Source organism: Esox lucius, chromosome 3 (assembly GCF_011004845.1).
Source record: "Esox lucius isolate fEsoLuc1 chromosome 3, fEsoLuc1.pri, whole genome shotgun sequence".
Taxonomy (NCBI): Eukaryota; Metazoa; Chordata; class Actinopteri; order Esociformes; family Esocidae; genus Esox; species Esox lucius.
This window is the reverse complement of record NC_047571.1, coordinates 7,079,458-7,107,337: the sequence shown is the minus strand read 5'-3', so window position 1 is coordinate 7,107,337 and position 27,880 is coordinate 7,079,458. Positions and strand designations below refer to the sequence as shown.

The 27,880-nt window shown below is 42.9% G+C and overlaps 1 protein-coding gene across 9 annotated transcripts; it reads right to left on the bottom strand.

Annotated features, from left to right (window-relative positions):
• Positions 1 to 18: 18 nt before the first annotated feature.
• Positions 19 to 27,880, bottom strand: pfkpb (phosphofructokinase, platelet b). 9 transcript variants are annotated; one of them, XM_010882771.5, is made up of 23 exons: positions 27,566 to 27,879; positions 24,585 to 24,658; positions 22,589 to 22,666; positions 17,258 to 17,447; positions 16,807 to 16,972; positions 16,048 to 16,092; positions 15,814 to 15,922; positions 15,044 to 15,139; positions 13,744 to 13,836; positions 12,772 to 12,897; positions 12,509 to 12,573; positions 12,238 to 12,307; positions 11,992 to 12,015; positions 10,570 to 10,716; positions 8,270 to 8,340; positions 8,049 to 8,136; positions 4,804 to 4,956; positions 3,539 to 3,703; positions 2,139 to 2,200; positions 1,780 to 1,891; positions 1,559 to 1,658; positions 1,314 to 1,419; positions 19 to 1,054 (listed from the first exon to the last, which is right to left on the bottom strand). In XM_010882771.5, the coding sequence occupies exons 1-23, from the start codon at positions 27,657 to 27,659 to the stop codon at positions 916 to 918; spliced, it is 2,373 nt and encodes a 790-aa protein (XP_010881073.1). In that variant the 5' UTR covers positions 27,660 to 27,879; the 3' UTR covers positions 19 to 915. The 9 variants fall into 9 exon arrangements, with proteins under 9 accessions (XP_010881073.1, XP_010881080.1, XP_010881063.1 ...); XM_010882778.5 differs by lacking the exons at positions 4,804 to 4,956; positions 15,044 to 15,139 and adding exons at positions 7,350 to 7,502; positions 15,361 to 15,456 and having other exon boundaries at positions 27,566 to 27,878; XM_010882761.5 differs by lacking the exon at positions 4,804 to 4,956 and adding an exon at positions 7,350 to 7,502 and having other exon boundaries at positions 27,566 to 27,876.

Here is a 27,880-nt window from a genome sequence, read left to right as displayed (position 1 = left end):
CCTCCTCGCCAGACACAATTCCACCAAGCATCCATTTTTATTCTGTGATATATGAAGAATAAGGTGAGGTGCAGAAATGTCATAACTCATCACAATAAATATCATTTAATTACTCAGACAAAACAATCAGTTCACACTGCGAGTCGACACAACAAAACAAGGTTATATTGCATAATAATGGAATTCAAACGCATCCTCGACAAAACCACAAAAATACAGCAGCAAAACAAAGGACGTACAGCACTAACCCAGGTTTGGTACAAGTGCAAGTAGGCAGGGAAAGGAGTGACGACGACAACACGGGTTCATCTGGCATAGGTGGTGAGAAACAGTCTGCTCTGACGGCAGAGAAGAACCACCCATGGGCACAGACTCAGACTGGTCTCAGAATAGACAGCACAGATAACAAATCTGCGACACTCCATTTCATATGATGTTATGTTTAGCTACAGCCACAAGGGGCTGTGTTGAGCGCTGTTACATTCAAACAGACAGGCTGTGATGGTGTTTTGGTAAAGGCCGGGGGGGGGGGGGGTGGAACTCCGCCTCCATTTGTAACAAGTTCAAGTAACATACCATATGTTGTCATTAATTTGTAACGTGGACTTTTTTAGCGCAAAGCAACATAACATATAGAAAACGTTGGGTCACAGATTCAAGTATATACCATGTAACACTGACCCTTGAGACCACGATGGCAAACTACATCCAAGTTCTCCACCACTGTGCCAAGGAAAGACCGGTGGAGAACGGAGTCCTCAAGCAGCTTCTGAAAGGAAAGGAATATAGACGGGACGGATAGTGCTGGTAAGAATTACCACGGTTACAGAGTGATCAACCCAGAGCTGCCCAGCGCTCTGCAACGACTAGACTATCTAGATTAGCTGTGTGCTGGTCAGCCGGAGACTAGCGGGCTCAGTCCTTCTTGGGCCTGATCCGGGTCACGTGCTCCAGCTGGCCGGAGTCGGAAACGTCGTAGCTCGTCTTGTACTTGGCCAGGATCTTCATCAGGGGGCGGAGCTTCAGCCACCACTGCTCCTTAGGGATCCTGTGGCTGCACGTTCAGAAAGTGAGAAACACACGCACTCTTCATGAAACCCCCAAATGGCACAAAACAAGCAACACACTGTTTACGTTCATAGCTGTGCTAAATGTGCTACATTTCAATGGGTGTATGTAGCAGTAAGAGAAACTGAAGACATCATTTGATGTCCTGCGCAATGGCGGTTCAGACAGAAAATAAAGAATGTGTTCTAGGACCAAATGGGTGTCTGGCACTCTGCAAATACTAGATACCACAAATGTTGTCTTACACAAAGTCTGTCTCTTCTTTCAGCTGCACCACTGGTTGGAACACCAGGGCTCTGCGACGCATTCCCAGCAAACAGGCAGTGTCCTCCGTGTTAGCGAACACCTTCCCTGCACGCTCAGGAAATGCAGTAATTACGTTCACCGTGTGTGTCTCTCAAATGACAACCTAAACAGCTCTGCCATTTAGGGCCCAGGCTCAATGAATAGGCCAACTAGTGTGCATTAGCCCCAAATATTAGGTACATACCTTCTTTGTAAGACTCCTTAAGTTTTTTTGAAATCCACTGAATTGCTTTAGCTGAAATCTTGGTTCCAAAGTTCCTGTCGAACGGGGAAGGCGCACCTCCCTTGAGAAATAAATGGAACCAATGAGCTGTTTGACTTGAGTCAGGTTCATGGGCTGTAGTTACAGTAGGCTATTAGAGTACTGCTCAGGGTATGTGTCAGTGACTAATGAGCTATACCCACCTGCTGCATGTGGCCAAGGACGTTCTTCCTGCAGTCAAACACTCCTTTACCTTCCTCAGAGTAAAGCTGGTAGATGAAGTCTGTGGTAAAGTTCACGTTTGAGTTCTCATTCCTGGAACACACACAGAGGTTAAGAAAGGGTTTTCAGTCTCTTCTGAGCTCTTTCACACATAGCAATATTAACTAGCCTCCAAAAACCTCCTTGAAGAAAAAATGTGCACACTTCAGGAATTAATAGCTGATGCTTTAACAAAAACAGTACAGTAGGCATCCAGAACTGTTGAAATATGATTAGGTCGTAGGACTCAATAGTTGCAAAGTGTTCTATATTAACACGCAAATGAAGATCTCTGCCTTACCTGAGCACCAAGCCTCTCTGGATGCCCGTCTTCATCTTCTCAGTCAAATGTTCAACGTTGGACTGAAGGCAAAGAGAGAACCCTCACATTAGCTGGGAGAGTGTGAAGGATTCCAGAGACTTCCGCTGTCTCTGGCACACTTGAACTTTCAGGGGTGCAGAACTGAGCTAATTTTTCTGCTGCGTCTCTGAGGGGCTGAGGAACGCAGGGCACTCTGCCGATCAGCAGGTGGCGCACCTCTTCAACAAGCAGTCATCATTCACTCCAATTAAAGGGGCACTGGGTAGAATCCCGCCTCTAAACAATAACACGGCTTGTCTCCTCGCCTTCCCTTATCGAAGGAGACATGTATAGTACTAGCTAGTCTGGGGTGATTTAGCGTGGGAAGGACAGTACTGCGAGTGTCTAAAGCGAGTATAAGGAGATTACAAGTGAATGCAAAATGGTAGCCTCACCGGAGAGAATGTTTCAACCGGAAATATGTCATTCAGTGACTAATTGTGTAGGACAATATGATTTGAAACATGAACTTACAACATTAACTGCAGATATCTACTGGTCATTTTTGTTTATTTTTATGCTAGTAGTACAATATAAATCTCCCAGATTGCACCTGTTACTTAGCCTACGGTGTACAGCAGGCTGGTTGGACCACTGAATTGGACCAAATCATCATCTTTTCTTTAACGTGTATACTTTTAATAAGAAACTCAAACTGTTTTGCGATGTTGAACGTGCTCTATATCCTTAACATTTATTGCATTAAATAGCACATAAGTGATACGTTGTCATGGAAGTGAAGCACATATTTTTCCAATCACCTGAGAGGGGCCTTTACATTTGCGTACCTGAAAACAGTATCTCTATGACAATAACAGCACCTCCAACCTTTCTCTGTTAAGTAGGTCAACTATCTCCAACCATTACAATGACATCTGTCTCGGTCAGAGCTTAAGACTCCTATTAATAACTGCCGTAGCCACGTACTTCAGTGTCCTGAAATCTGGGTCACCTGGGCCTTCTGAAACCCGAGAGGCTCGCTGTGCTGACGGAGGACCGCGATTGGCTGGAGTGTTGCTTTAATATCTCAGACAATAGAACTACAACTGAGCAATTAGTCTTTGTACAAAAACAATTATGGTTTAATCTTACGAAGCTGTCCTAGAGGGGTTCAGGCAGTCCAAGCCACTGCCTCCAGTGCAAATGTGACACTGCAGCATGGGTTCAAATCCGCCCCACTGCAGTATGGGTTCAAAATCGATTTTCCTCCAATGTCAACATTTCAGTTTGTCCGTGTACACCGCGTAAAAACAATTCCATTTTGATTCTCGGAATCATCCGGCCAGTGACTCTGGAGAAAGTGACTGGAATTTCGCAGCCCTACTTGGATTGTCTCTCACCTGGAGGTCCCGGATGTCGAAGGGCTCCTCGTAGATGTAGACGGCGTCAGCCCCAGCTGCCAGCCCCCCCACACTGGCCAGGTACCCGCAGTACCCCCCCATGGTTTCGATGATGAACACACGCCGCTTGGTCCCGCTGGCCGACTGCTTGATGCGGTCACACGTCTGACACACAGATGCTCATAGTCAGGTCAAAGAAGACATGTTGGCTTGTCCCAAATGACTCCCTATGGCCTACATCAGCGGTCCCCAAACCTGTCCTCAGGGACTGTTTCATGTTTACGCTGTAGCCCTTAACTAGCTTATGTGACTAAACTAATCAAGGGAGTGACCATTTGTTGACTAATTAAATCAGGTATGCTAGCTCTGTCAAAGTTCAAAAACATGGAACGGTGGCTGCCCCCCCCGAGGAAAGGTTTGAGGATCCCAGGCCTTGATAGTACACTACTTTTGCGAACTGGGCCCAAGTCAAAAGTAGGGCACTTTACAGGGCATAGGGTGAAAGTTGGGATTCACCCACGGGTTAATGGCATGCAGACAATCTTATTTTCATACACAAAGACTATGTGGATCCACCATGCTGACACATTTCCCCAGAACATGCTCCATACATAACCTCATACAGACAGTGCAGTGAGATTTACCAGGAAACAGATCGAGTCTCATAAAGAATTCTCCCATAACGACAAACCAGAAACAAATTGTTAGTAAAGAAAAGGTGAGGCTTAGGGCATTCGTGTGTACAGTTGTGTGTGGGTGTTCCTGTTTTACTGTCTCAGTACGACAGTACTAAGTGAGGACATTTGGCCGGTCCTCGCTTTAACAAGAAGCTTTATCTGACTTGGAGCTAAGTTTAGGGTAAGACTTAAGAGTTAAAGAGTGTGCTTGCGTGTGTGAGGGAGGGTAGTTGTGGGGAGTGCCTATCAGTCTATATTCTCATCTACATGTGTTTTCTCCACAACGGTTTTACAATGTGAACTAGAGTCGCATCTGTCCAATAACTGAAACAAAACGTATCGTAATTGAACGCTGATAAGAATGTCCGGACGATATTTAGGAAAGCAGACCATTAATTATACAGATGTAGTGATGATTAATAACTTAGTATGTCACCCTCGTTCAAAGCTGTGAGTCGTAGCCTGGGTACCGGTCTGTTTGGGCTATTGCGCCAACTCCTTGTTCTTCCTTGTCATGCCTGGAATTGACCACGGAGTTGACAGAAGCACAAACGGGACTAGCACCAGGCTAGGTGTGTTCTACTTTACCTCCACGATGGCATTGAGGGAAGTGTCAGCACCAATACTCAGATCGGTACCGGGGACATTGTTACTAATGGTGGCAGGCAGCATACACATCGGGATGCAAAAGTCTTCATGGCTGGTCCGGGCCTCATAAAGCTGCAGCAGACACTCAAACGCCTGAGGTGATGGTGCAGCACAAACGTGTTAGTCCACTAGGGGGAGTACACACACACCGAGCTAAAACGGAAGGCCTTGTGTCCCAAATAAACCTCATATTCCCTATATATAGAGCTCTTTTAGGCCCATAGGGCTCCAGCCAAATGTAATGCACTATAAAGGGAATAGGCTTCTTGTTTGGGAGGCAGACCCAACTACATGATACCCTACTTGGGCCTGATTTAGACCCTTCACAAAGACATGTAGTATCTGTGTGTTTCCTGGGGGTGGCTCTCTCCGTGTGATAGGTGGGCGGGGTTGGCATCCCGTAGGTCAAGAGACCGAAGAGGGGCGGGGTTTGTAGGTCACCCTGGCCTGCTGACGGATAGAGGTGTTGACGTAAAAACAACAGAAGACTCGGTCAGTCGCGATGTAGCCACGCAACGCCAGGGAATGTTTGCATGCCAGTGGCTAAACGCTGGCCATTAAGCGTCAGGCCCTTTGCTCACGCGGACGAGGGTCAAAACAAGATTACGGTCAGGCCTTGTTCAAGACAACAATGGTTTGTTACTGTTCAATGACGCATTCACCTTCCCGCACGTGCTAGCAAATAGTAACAGTTTGTCAGTGATCTCAAATTAAATAGATTGTCAGTAGACAAATAAATATGTTAAGTTTGCATAGAACTGGGTTTCTTTTTCCAATAAGGCATATGACTATTGCAACTATTTTAAACTGTGTAGAGAGAATTAAGTGTAATTAGATGTAGATCTCTGTAAGTCAGAGTTAGTCTTAGGTTAGTCCCTGGGCAGGGCGGTTAACCCTACATTCACCCAGGTTTTTGCAATGAATAAGAATGTATTTTCAGTCAAGGATTAAATAAGGGTGAAAGAAATGTGAAGGCTAAATGAAAAGGTTAGTACTACTACTGTACATCTAAGTCATTCCTATTATTCTGTTAATAAGCCCCCACCTCATTCAGCTGGCTACTATACTGTTAATAAGCCCCCACCTCATTCAGCTGGCTACTATTCTGTTAATAAGCCCCCACCTCATTCAGCTGGCTACTATTGTTAATAAGCCCCACCTCATTCAGCTGGCTACTATTCTGTTAATAAGCCCCACCTCATTCAGCTGGCTAGTAGCCGTTTATAGAACTGTGTTGGACTGTTAAATATAGAGGTAATTGTTGTGTTAAACTAGACCAAGGACCAGCCATCTTATCGTGGGTTTTCAAAACAAAAAGTGTGCAGGTGCAGACAGAACAACCCAGTACCCTACTATAAAACATGCCCCGTCTCTAGCGCATGCTGCTAGCTGCCACTTACCTGGGACCTGACTGAGCTCCACAATGGCATTTACCAGCAACAACCACAGGCATAACCCCAGAGGCATCAGACTGATACTAGCCTGAATATAGAATTACTACAGATACAACCCTGCCACTACTACTACTGCTATTAACACGACTGCCACTACTACTACTACTATTAATACTACTGCTGCTATTACCACTATTACTACTACTGCTGCTATTATCACATATGACACTACTACTACTACTACTACTAATACTACTACTGCTATTACTACTACTACTACTACTGCTATTAACATGACTGCCACTAATACTATTACCAATACTACTACTGCTATTACCACTATTACTACTACTACTGCTATTGCTATTACTACCACTGCTGCTACTACCACCACAACTACCACTACTACTGCTATTAACATGACTGTCACTAATACTATTACTAATACTACTACTGCTATTAACACTATTACTACTACTACTACTACTACTACTGCTACTGCTATTACTACCACTACTGCTACTACCACCACAACTACCACTACTACTGCTATTAACACAAATGCCACTACTACTACTACTAATACTACTACTGCTATTACTAATTCTACAACTACCACTGTTATTACTACTCTTACTAATACTGTTACTGCTACTGCTATTACTACTATTACTAGTACTACTACAAATATATAATGCCATATTATAACTACTGCTACTACTATTACTACTTCTACTACCTCGCTAATACAACACCAATCTATAAGAACAACTACCCCCAAAATATAATGCTTACCCATAGTATAACTACTCCTACTATTGGCCTAATAAAGCGCTAACATGCAACTGAACAGAGGATCATACCACTTTGCTTATTACTCTGTCTAATGGTTTTCTAACCCTATGTACACATGCACACCTCAGTCAAGACTAATCAGAGTGGTGCCTCTGAACAAAACACCAATATGTTGAGCCAATAGGGATGCTGGTGAACGCCACGGCACGAGCTGCCATCAGTCCCTTAGTCGGATTGGCTGCCGGGAGTCATAAACACACGTCGCCTTCACGACCTCTGACCCTGAGCCACACTTACATCCGTAATCGCATTCAAAGCTGTGTCTGCGCCAATGCTGAGGTCAGAGCCCGGTATATTGTTGGAGACCGTGGCAGGGACCATAACCATGGGAACACAGAACTCATTATATTTCTCCCGGGCGGCCGACAGTTCCATGACTCCCAGGAAGGCCTGCAGTACAGGGCAGAGCCAGGACTTAGTTATGGGGTCACGTTCCGAAATCACACCCTATTCCCTGTATAGTGCACTACTGCTGACCAAGGAACTGGGGGAAGAAGTGCACTGTATAGGGAATAAGGTGCCATTTTGGACGCAATAATGAGAAGAGACAGAAAAAGGTAGGCGGAGCCAGGGTGAGGGAGCCAGGGTGAGGGAGCCAGGCCTATCACAACGGACAGCGTGACACAGACAGGAAGTACCACACAGTGTGACTGACATAAATATGGGGGCGGGACACACATGACGGAGAGAGCCTGAAGGGGGAAGGAAGTTTTAGATGAAAAAATATTTTCAAAATTATTAAGTAAATTATACTGAAATAAATGAATATAACTGGATAAAACACATGATAAAACATAATAAGATATGTTTCAGTATTACTATTCTTATTTTACTCATACATTTATGGTACTTCTCAAAATCATAAGTACAACAAGCTACTTCATAATACTGTATAACATAATACTATAATACAAATGTTGTTTGTTCTGTACACACCTCAAATCCACCGATAACGAGCAAGGCATTGATGTTATGTATCCTGATTTGTTCAGCAATCTTATCAAGATACTTTGCTGGAAGGGTTCTGGAAAGAGAAGTGAATACTCAACGTTAATCTTTCAGATCTTTTCAGAACGTTCATCTTTCTGAACCAAAGTGTTGAGGTTTTCCCCATGCATGTGTTTGATGCCGTGCGTGGCTTTTGAACATCAACCTACCTCTTCGTTCCCAGGATTGACCCTCCTTGGCCCGTCCAGCCCCCTACATCTCCCCATTTAATCTCCTTTATCTGTGTGGACAGACAACAAAACAGTGTTTGAGAAAAGGTCTAAAGAAGATTCTGTCTTACATTAGTCACCTTTAAGCTCCTTTACACGGTACGTAATTCCAAAATGCTTCCGGTGCCTTTTAATCACTTATCCCTGCCTCCATGCTTTTATTTGGCCAGGGACTGAGAGGTTTGGGAACAGGTGATCAGATACAGGTTGAGTGAGGTCCTGCAGCCCTCTGAGGAACCCAGTGTTCTTAGTCACTGTCTCGCAGTACAGACATATCACTGAGTTTGAATCCTTGAGGCACACCTACACTCCACCCCTGTGCAAACCTCCATGTTTCTACACTCCACCTGCATGTGTACACATGGACTTCAGGTCACGCCCCCATACACATCGATGGAGCTGAAGTAGACAGAGTCTCCGACTTTAGGTGCCTCTGCGTTTTCATCAGTGATGACCTCACCTGGTCCAGGCAAGCTGTCTCAGTGGTAAAACTGCCCAAAAGCGCCTGTACTTCCTGAGGAGATTCAAGTAGTTTGGCATGTCTGCAAAAACCTGCACCAACTTCTACAGGTGCACTAACAATAGGTTCACTATTGTCGTGTATATTTGGTATTTTATGGTATTATGTTGCTTTATATATTTCTTAATTACTAAATACATGTCATGGCCATGTCACAATAATGTGATTGTTCAGAATGAATCTGTTGGTGCACTTGAACTCCTATAGAAGGTGGTGCAAATTGTCTCAGCACCACCTGGAGTGGAAAGGTGGATTTTGGAAATGGTTGCCTCATCTTGTTGCAATTTCCCACCTCTTGTGTTGTCCACGAGCTCAATCACAAGGGAATACAGAGAACAGGCTCTCCTCCAAACAATTTGGTTGAGTGTTCAGTGTGGTGAGAAGCACATCATTTAGCCGAATGTGCATTAAAAAATAAGTGTCTTGATCTTCAACTCTCCTGGAATAACCCTAAATAGGTCATCATGTAATGGGTAGGGGAGAAACATTAAGGAAAATGTAAAAAGAAAAGAAGAAAGGTTTGCTTAGGGGACTAGATATGAAACCAATTTGCTTACTGTAAGTATTGCTGTTTGTCTCCCAACACAAGTATTATCAGTTCAGCACGGTTCATGCTAGGGCGTGACATTCAGTAGACCAGTCAATCGGGCCACTATAAATGTCAGCTTATCTGTCTTCACCTTTATTTTTTATGAATCCTTTCAAGCATGTTTGCTGACGGCTTTCATACAATAAACGTGCAAATATAAAACACAATGCTAGGGGACTAAACATTGCTAGGGGACTAAACATTGCTAGGGGACTAAACATTGCTAGGGGACTAAACATTGCTAGGGGACTAAATATTGCTAGGGGACTAAACAATGCTAGGGGACTAAACAATGCTAGGGGACTAAACATTGCTAGGGGACTAAACAATGCTAGGGGACTAAACATTGCTAGGGGACTAAACATTGCTAGGGGACTAAACAATGCTAGGGGACTAAACAATGCTAGGGGTATAAACATTGCTAGGGGACTAAACAATTCTAGGGGACTAACCATTGCTAGGGGACTAAACAATGCTAGGGGACTAAACAATGCTAGGGGACTAAACAATGCTAGGGGACTAAACATTGCTAGGGCACTAAACATTGCTAGGGGACTAAACATTGCTAGGGGACTAAACATTGCTAGGGGACTAAACAATGCTAGGGGACTAAACATTGCTAGGGGACTAAACAATGCTAGGGGACTAAACATTGCTAGGGGACTAAACATTGCTAGGGGACTAAACAATGCTAGGGGACTAAACAATGCTAGGGGACTAAACATTGCTAGGGGACTAAACAATGCTAGGGGACTAAACATTGCTAGGGGACTAAACATTGCTAGGGGACTAAACAATGCTAGGGGTATAAACAATGCTAGGGGACTAAACATTGCTAGGGGACTAAACATTGCTAGGGGTCTAAACAATGCTAGGGGTATAAACATTGCTAGGGGACTAAACAATTCTAGGGGACTAACCATTGCTAGGGGACTAAACAATGCTAGGGGACTAAACAATGCTAGGGGACTAAACATTGCTAGGGGACTAAACAATGCTAGGGGACTTATATCCAGTTAAAAAGGATAAAACAAGGCGCATGAGCAAACGTCTGAGCAAACAACAGAGAGAAAAGGGGGTTGTAAAGCTACGATGAAGTCAGGCCAACAAAACACAGCAACGTGTTAATACCTGTCCCTTGTAGAATCCCTCAAAACCGTCGTTAACGGCAAACATCTTGTGCCCCTCGCTGATGCCCACCCTGACGGCCGAGCGTACGGCAGCGTTCATGCCCGCCGCGGGGGCTCCCACGTTCAGGACGGCCACGTTAAAGGAGCTCTGGGGATTCACAGCACAGCCGTCACACACACACACATTGAGAAAACACAAGTGTTTTTGGAAATACATCCCCACCATAAACTTTGGGTCAGTAACATTTCCATTAAGTGAATTCCAAAAGCTAATTTTGGAATAATTGGGAAGGACCCCAATGCATGGATACCCACATGGCCAAACCCCTGTGCAACAAGCCACACAAGCTGTAGCTCTTGATATTGATCAGAGATGTTCTACAAGCCTGGCAAAGCTCTTGTCCCTGTGGAGGCCAGGAGAGCAAGCAGAGATAATCTCTAGCTGCTATTGATGTGCTTCCCATACGCACCTGGCTCTGAGCTCAGGAAAATCCAGAGATCTCATTAAGATCCCGGATGGATACACCCTATGTGTGAGTTACTTCCGGTGCTTGACTTGGAAACGAGCCCAACAGAGATGTACACTGCTTGAAATGTTCTTCTGCTTGAACTCCTGTTCCTTTTAGTGAATAGTAGGTTCTATAAACTGTACCAGACCACTAAATGAGAACTGGCACCTATTTCAGTCCAAGTGAAACACTCAGAAGTAATCTCTTCCATTCAAAGGTTAATGAATGTAATGACTGCTACGTTAAATCTGCTTTTAGCAAGGCTTCAGTGGTATCATTTGAAAGCAGCATGACTGATACTTTTCCCCACTAGAACTAGTTAGCAGGCTTCTACGTTGGCAGCAAGCATACTAAAAGTGCAGCAAGTCCTACTAAGAATTTGCATTCCTTTTAAGCACACTCATGATGAAATAAGAAATGAGGTGGGAAAGGCTACAGAAACAGGCAGAAGAAAGACTGTCCTTTTGTGGCACCATTTATGCTCAGAATGTTCTGATTCTACATTTACTACCCCAGAAGGTGACTAGTTTAGTCATAGCTCCACGAGACCTTATTCAATTCAAATGCACGTGTCCTAAGAATGAAATGCTGAACTAAAATCGTGGCTCTAAGTAATATTTTTTTTTTTAAATGCATACTTCAAGTTCTACCGTTAATGCTGGAAAGTTCCTATTTTGTATTTGTATTTTCTATTTCTAAGATACACTAGCCTGGTCCAGGTGCTGTTTGTGGTCATGCCAACTCTATAGCTGTCATTGTCAAGCCAATCACAAGGAGATGGCATGTTAGCACAATCAGACCTGCACTTGGCTACAAGCATTTAATTGCAACTAATGATTGGCATTTGAACATTAAGGCCTACTAGCACTGAGCTCAAGCTGCAAGAGAAAATTAATGACCAGTGAGGTACCTACATTATATGGCGAACCATTCTCCTCCTATCCCCTCAAAACAGAAAATAATTAAACAAACACTCTGTTAGTGTCACAAAAAGACTTCATTATGACCCACAATGCACCTCAACAGGAAGTACCTGATCCTAAAGCACAAATCTGAGAAATGCTGGAAAGACAAATGTTACGGAGAATGCATGAGAATGCAACAGTACATTTATAAAGGGACAATATGTCTTGCATATTGAGGTGTCGAAGGTTACTTACATGTGGGAGCTCCGAGTCGGCTTTACGGAAAGAGAGGAGTTTGTAGGTGTTCAGGTTGTTTTCGAAACTCCTGCAAATGGAAATGAAAAAAACTGTCATTTGTCCAGTTATTATTGTCTAGAATTACACCATATAAACCTCAAAGGCCAGATGAAAATAACCATTTAAAAAAACGATGTAACGGTCATGCCTGATTGCTGCTAGCCAAAGATAGCCAAAAAATACTAATTACAAAAGAAATTCACAATACAAAAACAGTGAGATCATATACCTGCCACGTAGTCTCACAGCTTCTTCAAAATTCTTCTCATCCATGGCTTTCTGGACATCTTGTGTCTATTGAGAGCAAGATTACAAATTATTCATTTGTCTGAATCAACAGCCTTACTCAAAAGTAGTGGAACAGGCCCTGGTCAAATCAATGGAATGGGCCATTTTGTGGATTGGGCTCTGTTCAAAGCAGTGCAGTTTGTGCTGAAGGGCTTGTGTTAGATGTGAACAGAAAGTGTACGGGGAAGGCCAACAGCAATTCACCATCTGAACACACTCCATGAGGGGCAGACGGACTGCCTGGTTCCCACACAGAGACACAACGCAGGCCGGGGTGGTGGCTGACGCCTCCAGGAGGGCCAGGACGGCCTCCACTCCCATACGACTGGCCTGGGGGGACAAGCAAGAGGTCAACGGTTAAGCCAGTTAATACTAATGATAACAGAGACGTCCCACTTAACCTTCCGCCGCTACTGTCAAGGGGAGAACTGGCAGCCGAAAGAATGGTCACCGCCATTACTGTCTGACCAACCTACACAAGATCTCCCATTAAGAAGGGAATATTACACTGGCAGAGTCCTCGGCAACCAGAACCAACGGTCCAGCATCAATGCAAAGGACATTGTAGCCGCTTTGGTAGCTGGTTTTCTGCCACTGCTGTCAGAATTAGAAAAACCAGAAGTGACATTTTCACACTCTAATGTGGTGTAAGCTAGTGTAATATCTGAAGAGGCAGGACACGTGCGCGGGAGAACGGAGAACTTTACTGACATAACTAGAATGTGACAAAACATGAAACTGCAACAAACGTTTCAGAATGACACTAAATGTGAAAACAATGACCAGGGAGGAACTATAATCACAGACAATAGACACGAGGGGAGAAGGAACTTAAATCGGGGAATAAGGAGGAACACAGCCAAGGATTATGACCATAATGAACAGGTTTCTGAGCTCCAAGTAAGTGAGAGAGGGTGTGTAGTCAGATCTGAATGTAGTCTGGTTTAAAGTTTTGTCCAAGCTTTTTACTCAGTTGACTGTGAACCAAAACAAAATCAAATCATCGTATTTATAATGGGGGTTAACGTAGAATTAATGGGTTCTTGGCACACTTGGAAAATTCCTTCACATTAACTACATGTAGTACACAGGGAATAGGCTGTCATTTTGGAAACTCCCCTCAGTCTGCAGGTGGCTTTTTCTTGACGTGAAGTGATTTGTGAATGAAACACTCACCAGGATCCTGTCAAAGGCAGACGGGGTTCCCCCTCTCTGCACGTGACCCAGGATGGTAACCCGGGTGTCAAACCCCAGACAGCGAACCACAAGCTAAACCAGGAAAGGAAGACCAGGTATTGGACAATGTAAGTTTCCAGAAAGGAAGCGAGTACTTAAACACATTTTTTACGTCTCAAATAGCACCCTATTACCTTTAAAGTGCACTACTTTTGACCAGTAGTGCACAATATAAAAAAAGGATGACATTTGTGACGGAAAAAAACTTTTTGTTTGCGTTTCATAATGTTTTAGAATGAAAGACTCTTTAACAGAGAATGACGATGGCATGCTACTTATTTTGAAAGAAAGAAAGAAAGAAAGAGGAAATCGCAAGCAGTTGTACACACATGCAAAACACTTCCTGTCACGTACACAGTGACTCTTCATAACTTCCACTTTTTGTGTGTTCCAAATGGCACCCAGATTCCCAGCTAATACACTACGATGTAGTGAACTAAAAGAGAATAGGGTGTCATTGTTTGCTTGTCCAAGGTAACGTACTGTATATATAAGAGTCTTACCAGCACAGATGTTCTATTTGGTCTATTTTCATTTAGTTCCACGCTTAGCAGCTTGTTAGGTACGCTGTGACGAAGAACATGGGTGCACATACAAACAGGAAGCAGCAAACTTCACAGAACCTCAAAGCACTAAGGCCCAAGAAAAGACTTAGAAAGTTAAGAAATGGTGAGTGGTCTTGTTAATGGGACAACGAGCGCAGACGATGACCAGCCAAAAGGTACAAGGCACACAAGATCACTGAGCACCGGACCTGGGTCCAAATACCAATAGAAATCATTTAAAATACTTTAGCTGTGCTTGGTTCAGCTTGTCTGGTGTAATGGAACCAATCCATTTAAACATTATGCACATATTTATTATAAATCCTGTGTGTACTTATGTTTACACATCACTCCTAATTCTAATTCTAAATCTACTTCTACTATCATAAAATGTGTAATCTCTCCATCTAAATTAAATCTTTTCTGTTTATTTTTCACTAGGTTCAACAGTTTGGTGCTAGGAAAACAGGTATTCATCCATGGCATCCTATCCCACTGCCTAGGTGTGCCCGAGAACAATAAACTTTTAAATTGATAGACTCAAAGCTTTAAACCTGACCCCTACAGAACTCACAGCAGGTTAAAGTAAAAAATGTAAGGTATTAGAAAGATTTCCAAATGGATTTGTACCCAGGTCTGCAGAGGAGAACTGAACTAATGCAGGATGGCCAATTTGGTCTTCTCAGAGTACTTACATCCTTTATATATTCAGTAGTGATAGGCTTGTTGTGGCAATCTATGGCCCCCTCCGCTACGATAATGATATTGAGCCGTTTCTTACCGGCGCGGTTCTACAGGACGACAGAGAAAGGACAGATATATAGTACATGACAGAAATGTTTTGCACACTGCTTTTCAAAAACTGGACCATGTTCATGCTACAACAGCTGCGTGCCACTCGTAGCGACAGAGAGAATGTCTCTACTTCTGTCATGCGGGAAAGCATGAAGTTGTTCCCGCATCTGTAGGTCCGGCTTTTGGTTTCCTCTTTGTCACATGTTAAGGTACTCACATCCTTGACATTATCAACAGTAATAGCCTTCCCATGTCTGTCAGTGGCTCCTTCAGCGACTATGATAATATTCAGCCTTGAACCTCTGGATCGGCTCTGGGTCAATAAGAAACACACTGCAGGGATAAACACTGTCGCTTTTGCTATGTAAACCCGGTTTAATACTAGAGCGTGGATGTAAGTCGTACAGCAAGTCGCTCTGGATATGATCGCCTGCTAAAGGGCAAACATTTTAAAAGTATGTGTTAAGATATGTATGTGTTTAGATATATATAGGTTACGATATGTATGTGTTACGATATGTATGTGTTACGATATGTATTTGTTACGATATGTATGTGTTACGATAGGTATGTGTTATGACAGGTATGTGTTACGATATGTATTTGTTACGATATGTATGTGTTACGATAGGTATGTGTTATGACAGGTATGTGTTACGATATGTGTTACCTCAGACAGTTTTTGACACATCTGTTCCTCCCATCCGTCCTCAGGAGGCATCTCAGGGATCAGGACCCAGTCAGCCCCACAAGCCAAAGCACTTACTAGAGCAAGGTACCTACACACACACACATCCGAGCATGCAAAACATAAATGAATGCAAATACAAACCCATCATGTATGACAAATTATTGCAAGTACAAGAATTGAGCAGGAAGTTAAGCAGGAAATGTAATTCCGTACCCACAATGTCTTCCCATGACCTCCAGCACAAACGTCCTCTGGTGACTGAGTGAAAGAAAATAAGTTTGTGTGCCTTTTTACTGTATACAAACTATACCGCTGAGCTGAAACATGTACCACTCATTATAAAATGTTATGTTTAAACCCTGAATACTGATTAGCAGAAAGGTATATCGTACATCATAAACTGTCTCATTTGAATCATGAATGCTGATTGGCTGATAGCCATGGTATAATAGCATCAGTAAGCTGTTTATAATCTCAGGGGTTTGTGATATATGGGCAATATATCACACCCCCTTGTGCCTTACTGCTTACGTATTCTATGTGTACTGTATGATAAAACTTATTTGTACTGGTATCACTGTGTTGGAAACCGGTTTATGGTTCAACACAACTATGGGATGCATCGAGGCACTCTGCATTTTGTCATGCATAAGAACAATCATATAAACCCCACCCCCTAGGGCAAGGGTACTCAACTCATACCCTACGACGTCTGGAGCCTGCTGGTTTTCTGTTCTACCTCATCATTAATTGCACCCACATGGTATCCCTGGTCTAAATAAGTCCATGATTAGACAATGAAAAAACCAAGTGGAACAAGCTTCAAAGTCCAAAGTTCAGTTTGAGGGCCCTAGGGCCTAACTGTTTGTTATACGCCTGTTCCTGTGAGTACCTCTGTGTACATAGGCGTAAATGTTAGCTCATCTAAAGTTAAGGACTGTACCATTCAACAACAACTGTCCATGTCAATACCTCTGCGCAGTAGTCATGATGGCGTCCACCACCTCAATGATTCTGTGCAGGGCGGAGTCTGTCCCGATGGTCATGTCAGTACCACAGAAGTCATTATCGATAGATCCCACCATTCCAACAATGTGCAGCTCTGAGTTGTTCTGGGCAGCCTCCTGGTCAATCAGACCTTTAAACGGGATACACAACACTCAGCAATACGAAACCACTGGTGAAATATGGCTACACTACTGATAGACACATTCAACACAGATTGTTCTTTTGGCCAATCATATCAGCTCTGAAAGAGTTCCAACGTTAAAATCTAATCTTATTTGATTGGTCAAAATACCAATAAAAAAAGAATTTTATAATTCTAAAAAAGCCTGTATAATCTTTATGATCTAGAGCTGGGATTCTTTAACTGATCAATATCAAGGGTGTTAGAGTTTACTATCTGCCATTTGAATGTTACCCTGTTGGACCAGTTCCTCCAGTAGGCCGCTCCACTCCTCTCGGAAAAGGTTGGCGCCGGTGAGGCTGCCATCCCCCCCGATCACACACAGGTTGGTGATGCCGTGCTGCACCAGGTGATGGGCAGCCTTCAGACGGCCCTCGTGGCTGCGGAACTCCTTGCAGCGGGCGCTGCCAATGACTGTGCCACCCTGCCAGGGGAAGACAGCTGATGAACAGACGGACGGAAGGGACCTGGGCTGATGAAAGGCTGGGTGGGAGGTGGGATGTACACTACGGTTCCAAGGTTTGGGGTGACTTCCAAGTATGACATTATTCAGAATTACCTCTCACAAACACATGTGAAATGCTCTTACATACACTACTGAAACGCTCTCATACATACAAGTGAAACGCTCTCACACATACAAGTGAACGCTTTTATATACACTACTGAAACGCTCTCATACATATACATTAAGATGATGAGTAGTGCGCGTGCGCGAAAGCTACATGCTGCCTGTTACGTTACTCCCGCCTTGGAGTTTGCTTTTTTTAATTTCTTAACTTTTATTCTCTTTTTGTTTTGGAGATTTTGTTTGAGAGAGTTTATTTGGTATGATCCCGTTTAAAATGTTTATATGTTTAAATTCTTGGCATCAATAATAATAATGAATGAATATATATAATATTTATATAAAATAACAATGTGTAATAATTACTGTGCAATACCATTCCATAATCACTGTGCAATATATTGCCCATGTGCAACGGCTGCGGCTGCTACTATTTGTGTTATCTGTTGTTTGTGGATTCTTACCGTTTTTCTCTTGTACATAGTGTTTTTATTTTTTATTTACTGTTGCTGTTGGTTTTACTGTTTTTTTCTCTATCCACTTTGCTGCTGTAACATTGGAATTTTCCCATTGTGGGACAAATAAAGTAATATCTTATCTTTTCCACCAGGTTACATAAAGGTGCCAATACCACATAGGTACTAATAAATATACAAGATACAGCTCATGACAAAGTGCCCTTCCAATTCAGAATACATAGGTCTAATAAACATCATACAGAAACTCTTCTTAATGTTTTTATCTGGATAGATAAAGGGTAAAAAATACAGCACCTTCTGTTTCAGATATGTACGCTTTGCCAGAATTTCAGTCCAACAACCAACTTTAGTTAATGTTACGTTCTCTGACGCTGAGAGCTTGATTGACAGCTTGGTGGTAGCAACTGTGTGAGCAGGTGTTGTGGAGAATCAACACATGGCTCATTTGAATATTAAAATTAGCCATGTGTTGATAGGTCACCACAGGAAAATGTAACCAATGTAATTACTTATTTTGACACAGCTTTTTTGACACACATTTTTTGCCAATAAGTATTAAACTAACAAGGTAATGTGCCTTTTTGTTATTTTCTCAAAAGGAGGACAAATGAGTGTCAGGCTTATAAGGCTGCACCTGCAGCCGGACTGTCCAGCCTAAAGCCGGAGAAATGGCCACCCTATGGGACATATATAATATACATACAGTATTCCCCCAGCTAACCACGGTTCCACATTCGCAAACTCAAGTATTTACGAAGAATTTTCAAGAAGTCCGAAATTCTAAAAACGCGCTCATTTCAGCCATCCAAGCGTCAATCCGGTTAAGTCTTTCTATAAAAAAAACATAAAAACACATAGTTTTATGTATATTTAATGTATTTATAAGTGTTTTATATCTTCTGTACTATAATCATCTGTCGCCGTTTATAGTGACATCTTGAAAGCCAAAGAAACAGCGATCTCAGAGCGTTTCACTTGTATTAGTTTCAGTAGTGTGTGCGAGCGAATAATCTTCCAGTTGTTTATGTGAGAGGGTTTCAGTAGTCCCCTCCATGAACTGCCACCTTAACGTGGTGGAGTGGTTTGAGTACCCGAGTGACCCTAGGAGCTATGTTGTCTGGGGCTATATACCCCTGGTAGGGTCTCCCAAGGCAAACAGGTCCTAGGCGACGGGTCAGACTAAGAGCGGTTCAAAACCCCTTAATGATGAGAAACATTTTTAGGTCCGTGACGTCGCCCGGTATGGCGCAGCCGGGGCCCCACCCTGGAGCCAGGCCCGGGGTTGGGGCTCGTACGCGAGCGCCTGGTGGCCGGGCCTTTCCCCATGGGGCTCGGCCGGGCTCAGCCCGAAGGAGCGACGTGGGGCCGCCTTCCCGTGGGCTCACCACCTAAAGGAGGGACCATAAGGGGTCGGGGCGGAGAGGATCGGGCAGCAGTCGAAGGCGGGGGCCTCGACAACCCGATCTCTGGACACGGAAACTAGCTCAAGGGACGTGGAACGTCACCTCGCTGGCGGGGAAGGAGCCTGAGATCGTGCGAGAGGTTGAGAGGTTCTGACTAGAGGTAGTCGGGATCACCTCTACGCACGGCTTGGGCTCTGGAACCACACTCCTTGAGAGAGGATGGACTCTTCACCACTCTGGAGTTGCCCATGGTGAGAGGCGGCGGGCTGGTGTGGGTTTGCTAATAGCTCCCCAGCTCTGCCGCCATGTGTTGGAGTTTACCCCGGTGAACGAGAGGGTCGTTTCCCTGCGCCTACGGGTCGGGGATAGGTCTCTCACTGTTGTTTGTGCCTACGGGCCGAACGGCAGTGCAGAGTACCCAACCTTCTTGGAGTCTCTGGGAGGGGTGCTGGAAAGTGCTCCGACTGGGGACTCTTTCATTCTACTGGGGGACTTCAATGCCCAGTCACAGTTTGTTCCTGGGAAGGTGTTCCGGTCCCGTCCCACCGGGAGGAGACCCCGGGGAAGACCTAGGACACGCTGGAGGGACTATGTCTCCCGGCTGGCCTGGGAACGCCTCGGTGTCCCCCCGGAAGAGCTGGAGGAAGTGTCTAGGGAGAGGGAAGTCTGGGCATCTCAGCTTAGACTGCTGCCCCCGCGACCCGGCCCCGGATAAGCGGATGATGATGATGATGATGATGATGGTTTCAGTAGTGTATGTAAGAGCATTTCACATGTGTTTGTGAGAGGTAATTCTGAATAATGTAGAAATGTCCTCATATAGAAATGTCCTTGCTTTCAAAAGAAAAGGAAAATGTTTGTCTATTAAAATAACATCAAATCAATCAGAAATACAGGGTACTGTAGACTTTGTTAATGTTGTAAATGACTGTTGTAGCTGGAAACGTCTGACTTTTTATGGAATATCTACATATGCGTACAGAGGCCCATTATCAGCAATCACCAGTCCTGTGGTTCAGTGGCACCTTGTGTTTGCTAATCTAAGTTTATCATTTAAAAAAGCTAATTGATCATTACAAAACCATTTTGCAATGATGCTGAAAACTGTTGTGCTGATTAAAAAAGCAGTAAAACTGGCCTTCTTTAGATTAGTTCTGAATCTGGAACATCAGCATTTTGGGTTTGATTACAGGCTCAAAATAGCCAGAAACAATAAACTTTCTTCTGAAACAGTCAGTCTATTCTTGTTCTGAGAAATGAAGGCTATTCTATGCGAGAAATTACCAACAAACCAAAGATCTCATACAAGGCTGCGTAATACACCCTTCACAGAACAGCGCAAACAGGCTCAAGCCAGAATAGAAATAGGAGTGGGAGGACAAATCCATTAGTGTGTACTTTGAGAAATAGATGCCTCACAGGTCCTCAATTGGCAGCTTCATTAAATAGTAATCTGGCCTTCTAGGCAGAGTTGCAAAGAAAAAGCCATATCTCAAACTGGCCAATAAAACAAAAAAATTAACATGGGCAAAAGAACACAGACACTAGACAGAGAAAGATGGGAAAAAGGCGTTATGGACAGACAAATCTAAGTTTGAGGTGTTCAGATCACAAAGAAGAACATTTGTGAGATGCAGATCAAATGAAAAGATGCTGGAGGAGTGCTTGAGGCCATCTGTCAAGCATGGTGGAAGCAATGTGATGGTCTGGTGGTGCTTTGGTGGTGATAAAGTGGGAGATTTGTACAGGGTTCATGGGATCTTGAAGTAGACTGTCTACCACTCCATTTTGCAACACCATGCCAAACCTTGTAGACGGCACTTGATTGGAGCCAATTTCCTCCTACAACAGGGCAATGACCCAAATCAGAGCTCCAAATTATGTAAGAACTATTTAGGGAAGAAGCAGTCAGCTAGTATTCTGTCTATAATGGAGTGGTCAGCACAGTCACCAGATCTCAACCCTATTGACCTCTTGTGGGAGCATAATGACCATATGGTACGTCTGAAGTGCACATCAAGCCAATCCAACTTGTGGGAGGTGCTTCAGGAAGCATGGGGTGAAGGCTCTTCAGATTACCTCAACAAATTGACAACTAGGCTGTAATTGCTACAAATTCTTTGACACAATTAATATTTCAGTTACAAATCATTATTCCTAACCTTGTCAATGACTGTATTTCCTATTCATTTTGCTACACTTCCTATTCAAACTCATTTCATGAATGTTTTCATGGAAAACTAGGACATTTCTAAGTGACCCCAAACTTTTGATCGGTAGTATATTTTTATGCCTGAGGTACAGGACACTTCATAAGCATAAAACAATACTGTTGCCATGTATTGTTTGTATGGGAAATGTATTGATATGTCAGCTGTGTCGTTTGCTTGGCCCTATAGTTGAATACACATACAAAAGGTAAGCTATTCTTTTGTAGTTCTTTTTTTTATGTTTAGTGGTTTATGAATAGTTCCTAATGCAAACATAAGTCATTTGCATTGGATTAGAAAGACTGACTTACAGATCAGACCAACTCTCAAACAACAGTCAACTCAAAACTGTTACAGTGTGTGGTAGAGAGGTCAACCTGGCCTCTGGTGTGGAGTGAGAGAGGGAGAAGGCTGTGAGTGCGTTAATTTAGATAGAAAATACCCCACAAATAAGCAGTCACTTATTTTCTATGGTGACTGTAAACGAATCCAAATGGCTAGTACATGTTCACATCTACCCACTACAGTGGATGGTGACCAAGAAAGTGAATACCTCCAAACAGGATTGTGTTGTGAGGTGTTTTCTTGTTGTCATTATTTATCAGGTTTGTGTTGTGTGCCGTGTTTGGAGGCTGTCATTAACTATTAGGTTCATGTTGGATCTACAATGACAGGGCAACTTTCACTCAGTTAATATTGAGTGTGAACGCAGCTGTGCCCATCTGTCACATGCAATTTCTAAATTACAGGTCTTGAACAAATATACCCCTACCTTTGCCCACTATATATAGCCTGTCACTGTGATGTTAATGTCAAACAAATCCATAGTACTTTGCCTAAAGTCACACACGCACACACACACACACACACACACACACACAACAGACATTCACTGCCATCTTTACCACTTGCAGCATGCTTGAGACACTTTCCCAGGAAGCCTCTTCGATGTTCTCTCCACCATCTACCATACCCTGGTAACCCTGTAAGACAAAAGGAGGACATCAGCCACGTCTCTCAGCACAGGCGTGTAAGCTGTCAACATCTAAGAGTTTTTTATAGGGACAGTTGTTGACTCAGATGCATCTTTGCTAACATCAAGGAAAATGATTATTCATGCCTTCCTGACCCATGGCAGTAGTAAACAACAGGTTATCATAGATAAAATCCCTTCTGGCCTATATAAACAACCCAAAATGAGAGGAGTTCAGTCCAGTGCTTTCTCTGATAGTTGCGGCCCAAAAAATGTATTGAAGTAATAATGCCATTTTGCATGTCACTTTATTAACAATTTGTCTTAATGTCATAAACATTTTCTTGCTAAAGTGAACCAATATGATACATCTTGAACTATTTTATTATATACTTACAGTTTTATGATATACTTATTATATACTGTACTGTGTATTCAACACTCATGGCAATGTCTCTACAGAAAGATCTGAAGCTTCCTGTAATCCAATTATGCAGACTTAGAAACAACCGGTCATATCTTACTGAATCTCCTCCTTTAAGTCAGCTAGAGAACAACACATTAACCTATTTAATATTAGAGTTAACATCTAACTACCACCATGTCTGGTTGACCACAAGACCTGCGCAAACGTCTACAGGATAATATAAAAAACAGTGGTTTGAATCCCTCAATGCTGAAGGTATGTAAAAAACAATATTGAATCTGTTTATTTGGGTTGTAACTGCAATAAAGCAGGCAGCTCGAGGGCTTGTGGCCGTTATGTCAGGGCTGTATCATGCCTAAGAACAGCAGACAGCCATGGTATTTTGTCCATTTTGTCCATGGTATTTTGTCCTCGTGGGCCTGCACATACTGTATTGTGTCTTATTGCTTAAATATACCCAATATATTTGTCCAGTACATTCTTTGTTATATTTCCACACAGTTGAGTGTACTGCAGGAACCATTCACGGGTCCTCTGTATTAATCTGAAACCAGAAACCCAACTATTCACAGAAAGGCCACGGACAAGCTGACAGAGCTGCTATTCTGGCAGTGAGGTCACTGACCAAGTCATCTTCCTGAAAGACCAGTTGACTGGTATGACCACTTATTTTTATGCACCATACTTGCACGTTTCCTTCCATGTCCACCATGCAGATGTATGGGCGGTTCTGTGTTCACCAAGAGTGTAAGAGTCGGCAGTATTTAAGGCAGAGGTGTCAAACATCAACTGTCCTTTCTAAGCTGACTGTTGAAGCACAGGCCTTCCATCGGTGCACATACTGAACAATTAAAGAAACGTGTCTCTTCTCTGAATTCCATATTTGATCTTCAGGCCTGTTGTACTCTTCAAAAAAGAGTACAACAGGCCTGTTAAATAAGATAAATAAGTCCCTGGTCAAAAGTATTCCAATACAAAGGCAGGTTCCTTAAGAATGTGGTCTGATACAGGGAATATGGTGCCATTTGAACATCTTTAATCAGTTATGAAACTATACTATTAATAATAGAGCATACACAAAGGCCAGAGTTGAGAAATACTATTGGATAACAACCAAGAAGTATAATTTCCTCAGCGTATTAGGCAGCTGCATAACAATGGGAAACCGCTCCCACTGCCTCCACCCATGTCTTGGGTCAGCTTCAATTCAAATAATTTGCTACTCATTCTCATCATCATCCATAAATGAAATACAAGAAGTCTTGTTGTACATGTAAACGGTTGAATAGTTTCTCCTCTGTTTTATTTACATTTTGCATAGAGATCCTCTAAATTCGCCAAATCAAATTAGGATTCAATTAAATTCTGTTTATCCAAACCGCTATGGCTGGGCTCAGAGTAAAGCTTTGTCGCCTCAGCAAAGAAAGCATCAGTTAGGATTTGTCTCAGTGCCAGTGGCAGAAAAGTGCAAGCCCACGAGGTGTCTCTGTGAAGTTCTCACCTCATGGATGAAATATACTTTGGCTCCCACATAAATACCCATGCGGACCACAGCCCGGACCGCGGCATTCATACCTGTACGACAACACAAAGTGATAGAGAAAGAAAAAAGATGGGGACAGAGAAATAAAGAGAAGGGGGAAAGACGGAGAGGAGAGAGAATTAGAAGTGGCTTCATGAAGAAATGCTACACGGTATATACTGTCTTCAAGTATTTGTTAAGAAGATGAGATGAATGTGGATACATTTTGTGCATTCCTCATGCATGGAAATATAGTTGTGGAGAGGGGTCTAGTCTAGACACATCAGTATCAATACAACATGTTATCATTTAAATGTTTATAATTTAAACTTAAAAAAGTGTAGTGATTATTTAAATCAATATCTTTGGCTGCTTTAGCTACATTTAGATACATGTAGCTTTAGCTCATCTGGCTTGATGCATCAGTCCATAAGTGTGGAGAGCCTGTGGTGCCAAAATGGCTCTCTGCTGTGGTACCATATTTGGTAGTATGTCTTCCTACACTGCACAATACTGCTGCTATTCACTGGTTGCCCAGAGCATGTGGGCGGGGTCAAGCATTGCCACGAGAGTCACTCTACAGCTAGAACATTCCAGGCACTAACAATAAGACTCCACTGCATTACCTGTAGTACACTCTAACAATTAAAGGGGTGCCGAAAAACCGTTTGGGGTTGTATGATTTGCCACACCATCTGAACCTTTCCAGTTCAAAAAGGTTTCTTGAGGAACCCCTTCTTGAGGAAGAGAATCATCAAGAAACCCTTCCATAAAGTGATATACCAGAAGTTTTGTTCAATTTGGAATCTTTTAAATAATATATTGTGAAGTGGCTGCCTATCAGACTGAAGGTGTGGTTTATAGGAGGATCAGGTTTAAGACCGCCTGTTAATGTAGATGTCATTGGGGGGTTACCATTATATTAAAAGGTAAGCATGGCTAAGAACACATGAATTACTGTTCATCATTTTAGGTTTTAGCAATGCAAATATAAATGTTGCTTCAAGAGTGAAAATTACGCTGTTCATTATAATATTATAACATACAGTGTCCTTCGACCTTTATAGGTTCCTCCAAGAACCAGTTAAACCAACAGAAGGTGCACATTTGAACAACTGACTAATATGGTTCCTTGAGGACAGGGTATATTGCGGATCTCCTTGGTTCCTTGAGTCTGACCTCCTTCCCATAAACAACGCATTAACTTTGGGCCAGAGTGGGCACTACATAGGCAACTGGATGATTTCCTAATGTCGCAAACTAACCGGTTTGTTGGTATGCTTGAGCGGGGCACTAACACCGGAATCATCAGCTTTTCAGAGTTAGTCTCTGCTTCCTCTCTGCTTTCCTGGTTTCCTCCAACACCACTGAGAGCGCAATTTCCAATTCAGCATGTAGATTGAAGAGACTACAATGAATGGTTGACCTGTCACAAACATTTAGGGACTGTTGTCCTGCCACGGTCGATGCACAAGCACTGTAACCAGTATTGTGGGTTGGCTAGGGCCGAGCAGTGTTGCTAAGAGACAGTAACTGTGCATAGATTCTCCAACCATACGATATTGTTTGTTTTGCAAACAAGGTATTTGCCTACAGAACACATCTACCTTCCAGGACAGCTGATCCTTCAAGATAGGATCAAACAAAGTAAAGAACAGCCACAGGCCATAAAAATAAAGAAACAAAACTGTGTTTTTGAGGGCATATAGGGCACTGTATTTGGGCCATGCCTAATCAAAATGTAAAACCGTGTGGAGACAAATGTTATTACAGGGTAATACATTATATTCATAGGCCCCTTTTAGAACTAGTTGTAGCTACACTACACTAGCATGCCAGACAGGCTGTAATTGCAAATGTACTACACCATTGTACAATCAGCAGAAATTTGCAAGACAATCCACTTTCAGGGAGTATCATTTTAGAGTAAATGAAGGCCAGCCATGGAGCAGTGGAGGGCTGAGTCACACTCATTTCCACTACTTATTCAAAGTTATATAAATTGGGTTTTCGCGTTAGTGACGCATTTGAGGAAAACCCCACTATACTTGCTGTTGCTCACGTAGGCATGCCACCCCCTGGACTCAGCGCCTTCCTCCCCACCACTCAAGGTTTTTTTCAATGTCATACATTCCCCGCATCCTCTCCGATCCCCTCTACTTAGTTTATTCTGAATAAACATTGGAGGAGAATGTCTGAGGGGTGGGACCTCAACCTTTTTAATCCAATGGATTTTCAGAAAGAGACTGGGAGAGAGGAGACAAAAAAAGAGCCTGACATTGGAAAAAGCCTAGTACTCGCGCGATTCTGTATCCTCATCTCTACATAACACGTGTTTCAATCGGTTTCAACGCACTGAAAAGTTTAGTAACGTTGAAAAAAGCCATCACACATTCGGATTCCACTTATTTTCTTCATCCTTTTAGTTGTCACACTAACCTGCTATGTTATAATATTGAGCCTATGATAGATTTGAACGTGCAGATCTTATGTTAGACATATAACCATTACCATAATTACAGAAATTGGAAAGACATGCAATGCCCGAGCCAGACGACATGTCTACGCGACACAGATTATTGATTAACGAATGGAATTCCGCAATGCAGCCTTCAAAATCCAGAAACTTTACGGTTGATGTCATAACCTCTTAAACAACCTTTTAAATTGCAAAACGACTTTTAGCTTACATATTTAGCAAATAATGTTTATATTAAAATAGTAAAATCGTTTTACCTGAAATATATTTTAGATTATGACTGTCATAGGCTACTGACAGCCTGTATCATTTGTTGCATTATTTAGCCTAACACTTGACCAAATTGCCTATTACTGTGAATGTGTGAGATCAAAGCCAACATCTAACAACTCGACAGATTGTTTCCATTTCATTATATTTTTTCAGTGTACATGTAAACAGTGGATAGGCTATCTTGCATCCACTTGACAGCAATCGATACCTTGAGCATCTCCTCCGCTCGTCAGAACGCCGATGGATTTTCCAGAACCGGAGAGATTCTCAAAGAATTTCTTAGTGTCTTGCCGCTTCGCCATGCTTGCTCTTCTATCCCTTACAATACTATAATTTGACAACGGTTATATTTAGTTGAAAAGCAGATACGACTTAAAAATGAAATGACTGCCGGTATTTAATGGAGCGGCAGTGAATTGCTGCAGTGGTTCACGCCCCCTTTTCCTGTTCTACTCTCCTCGCCCCAGTTTCGATGACATTACAGCAGTGAGTCTATGGCGGAGCTAGCCTACTGAAATGAATT

What these genes read in the sequence shown, in the direction of transcription:
- pfkpb (XM_010882771.5), bottom strand. Translation starts at nt 27,659, where the DNA reads ATGGCGAAGCGGCAAGACACTAAGAAATTCTTTGAGAATCTCTCCGGT. An exon ending in TCAATCCTGGGAACGAAGAG is followed by an intron (nt 8,137 to 8,269) that starts GTAGGTTGATGT and finishes TTCTCTTTCCAG; the next exon opens with AACCCTTCCAGCAAAGTATC. An exon ending in CAGAGAGGCTTGGTGCTCAG is followed by an intron (nt 1,892 to 2,138) that starts GTAAGGCAGAGA and finishes TGTGTGTTCCAG; the next exon opens with GAATGAGAACTCAAACGTGA.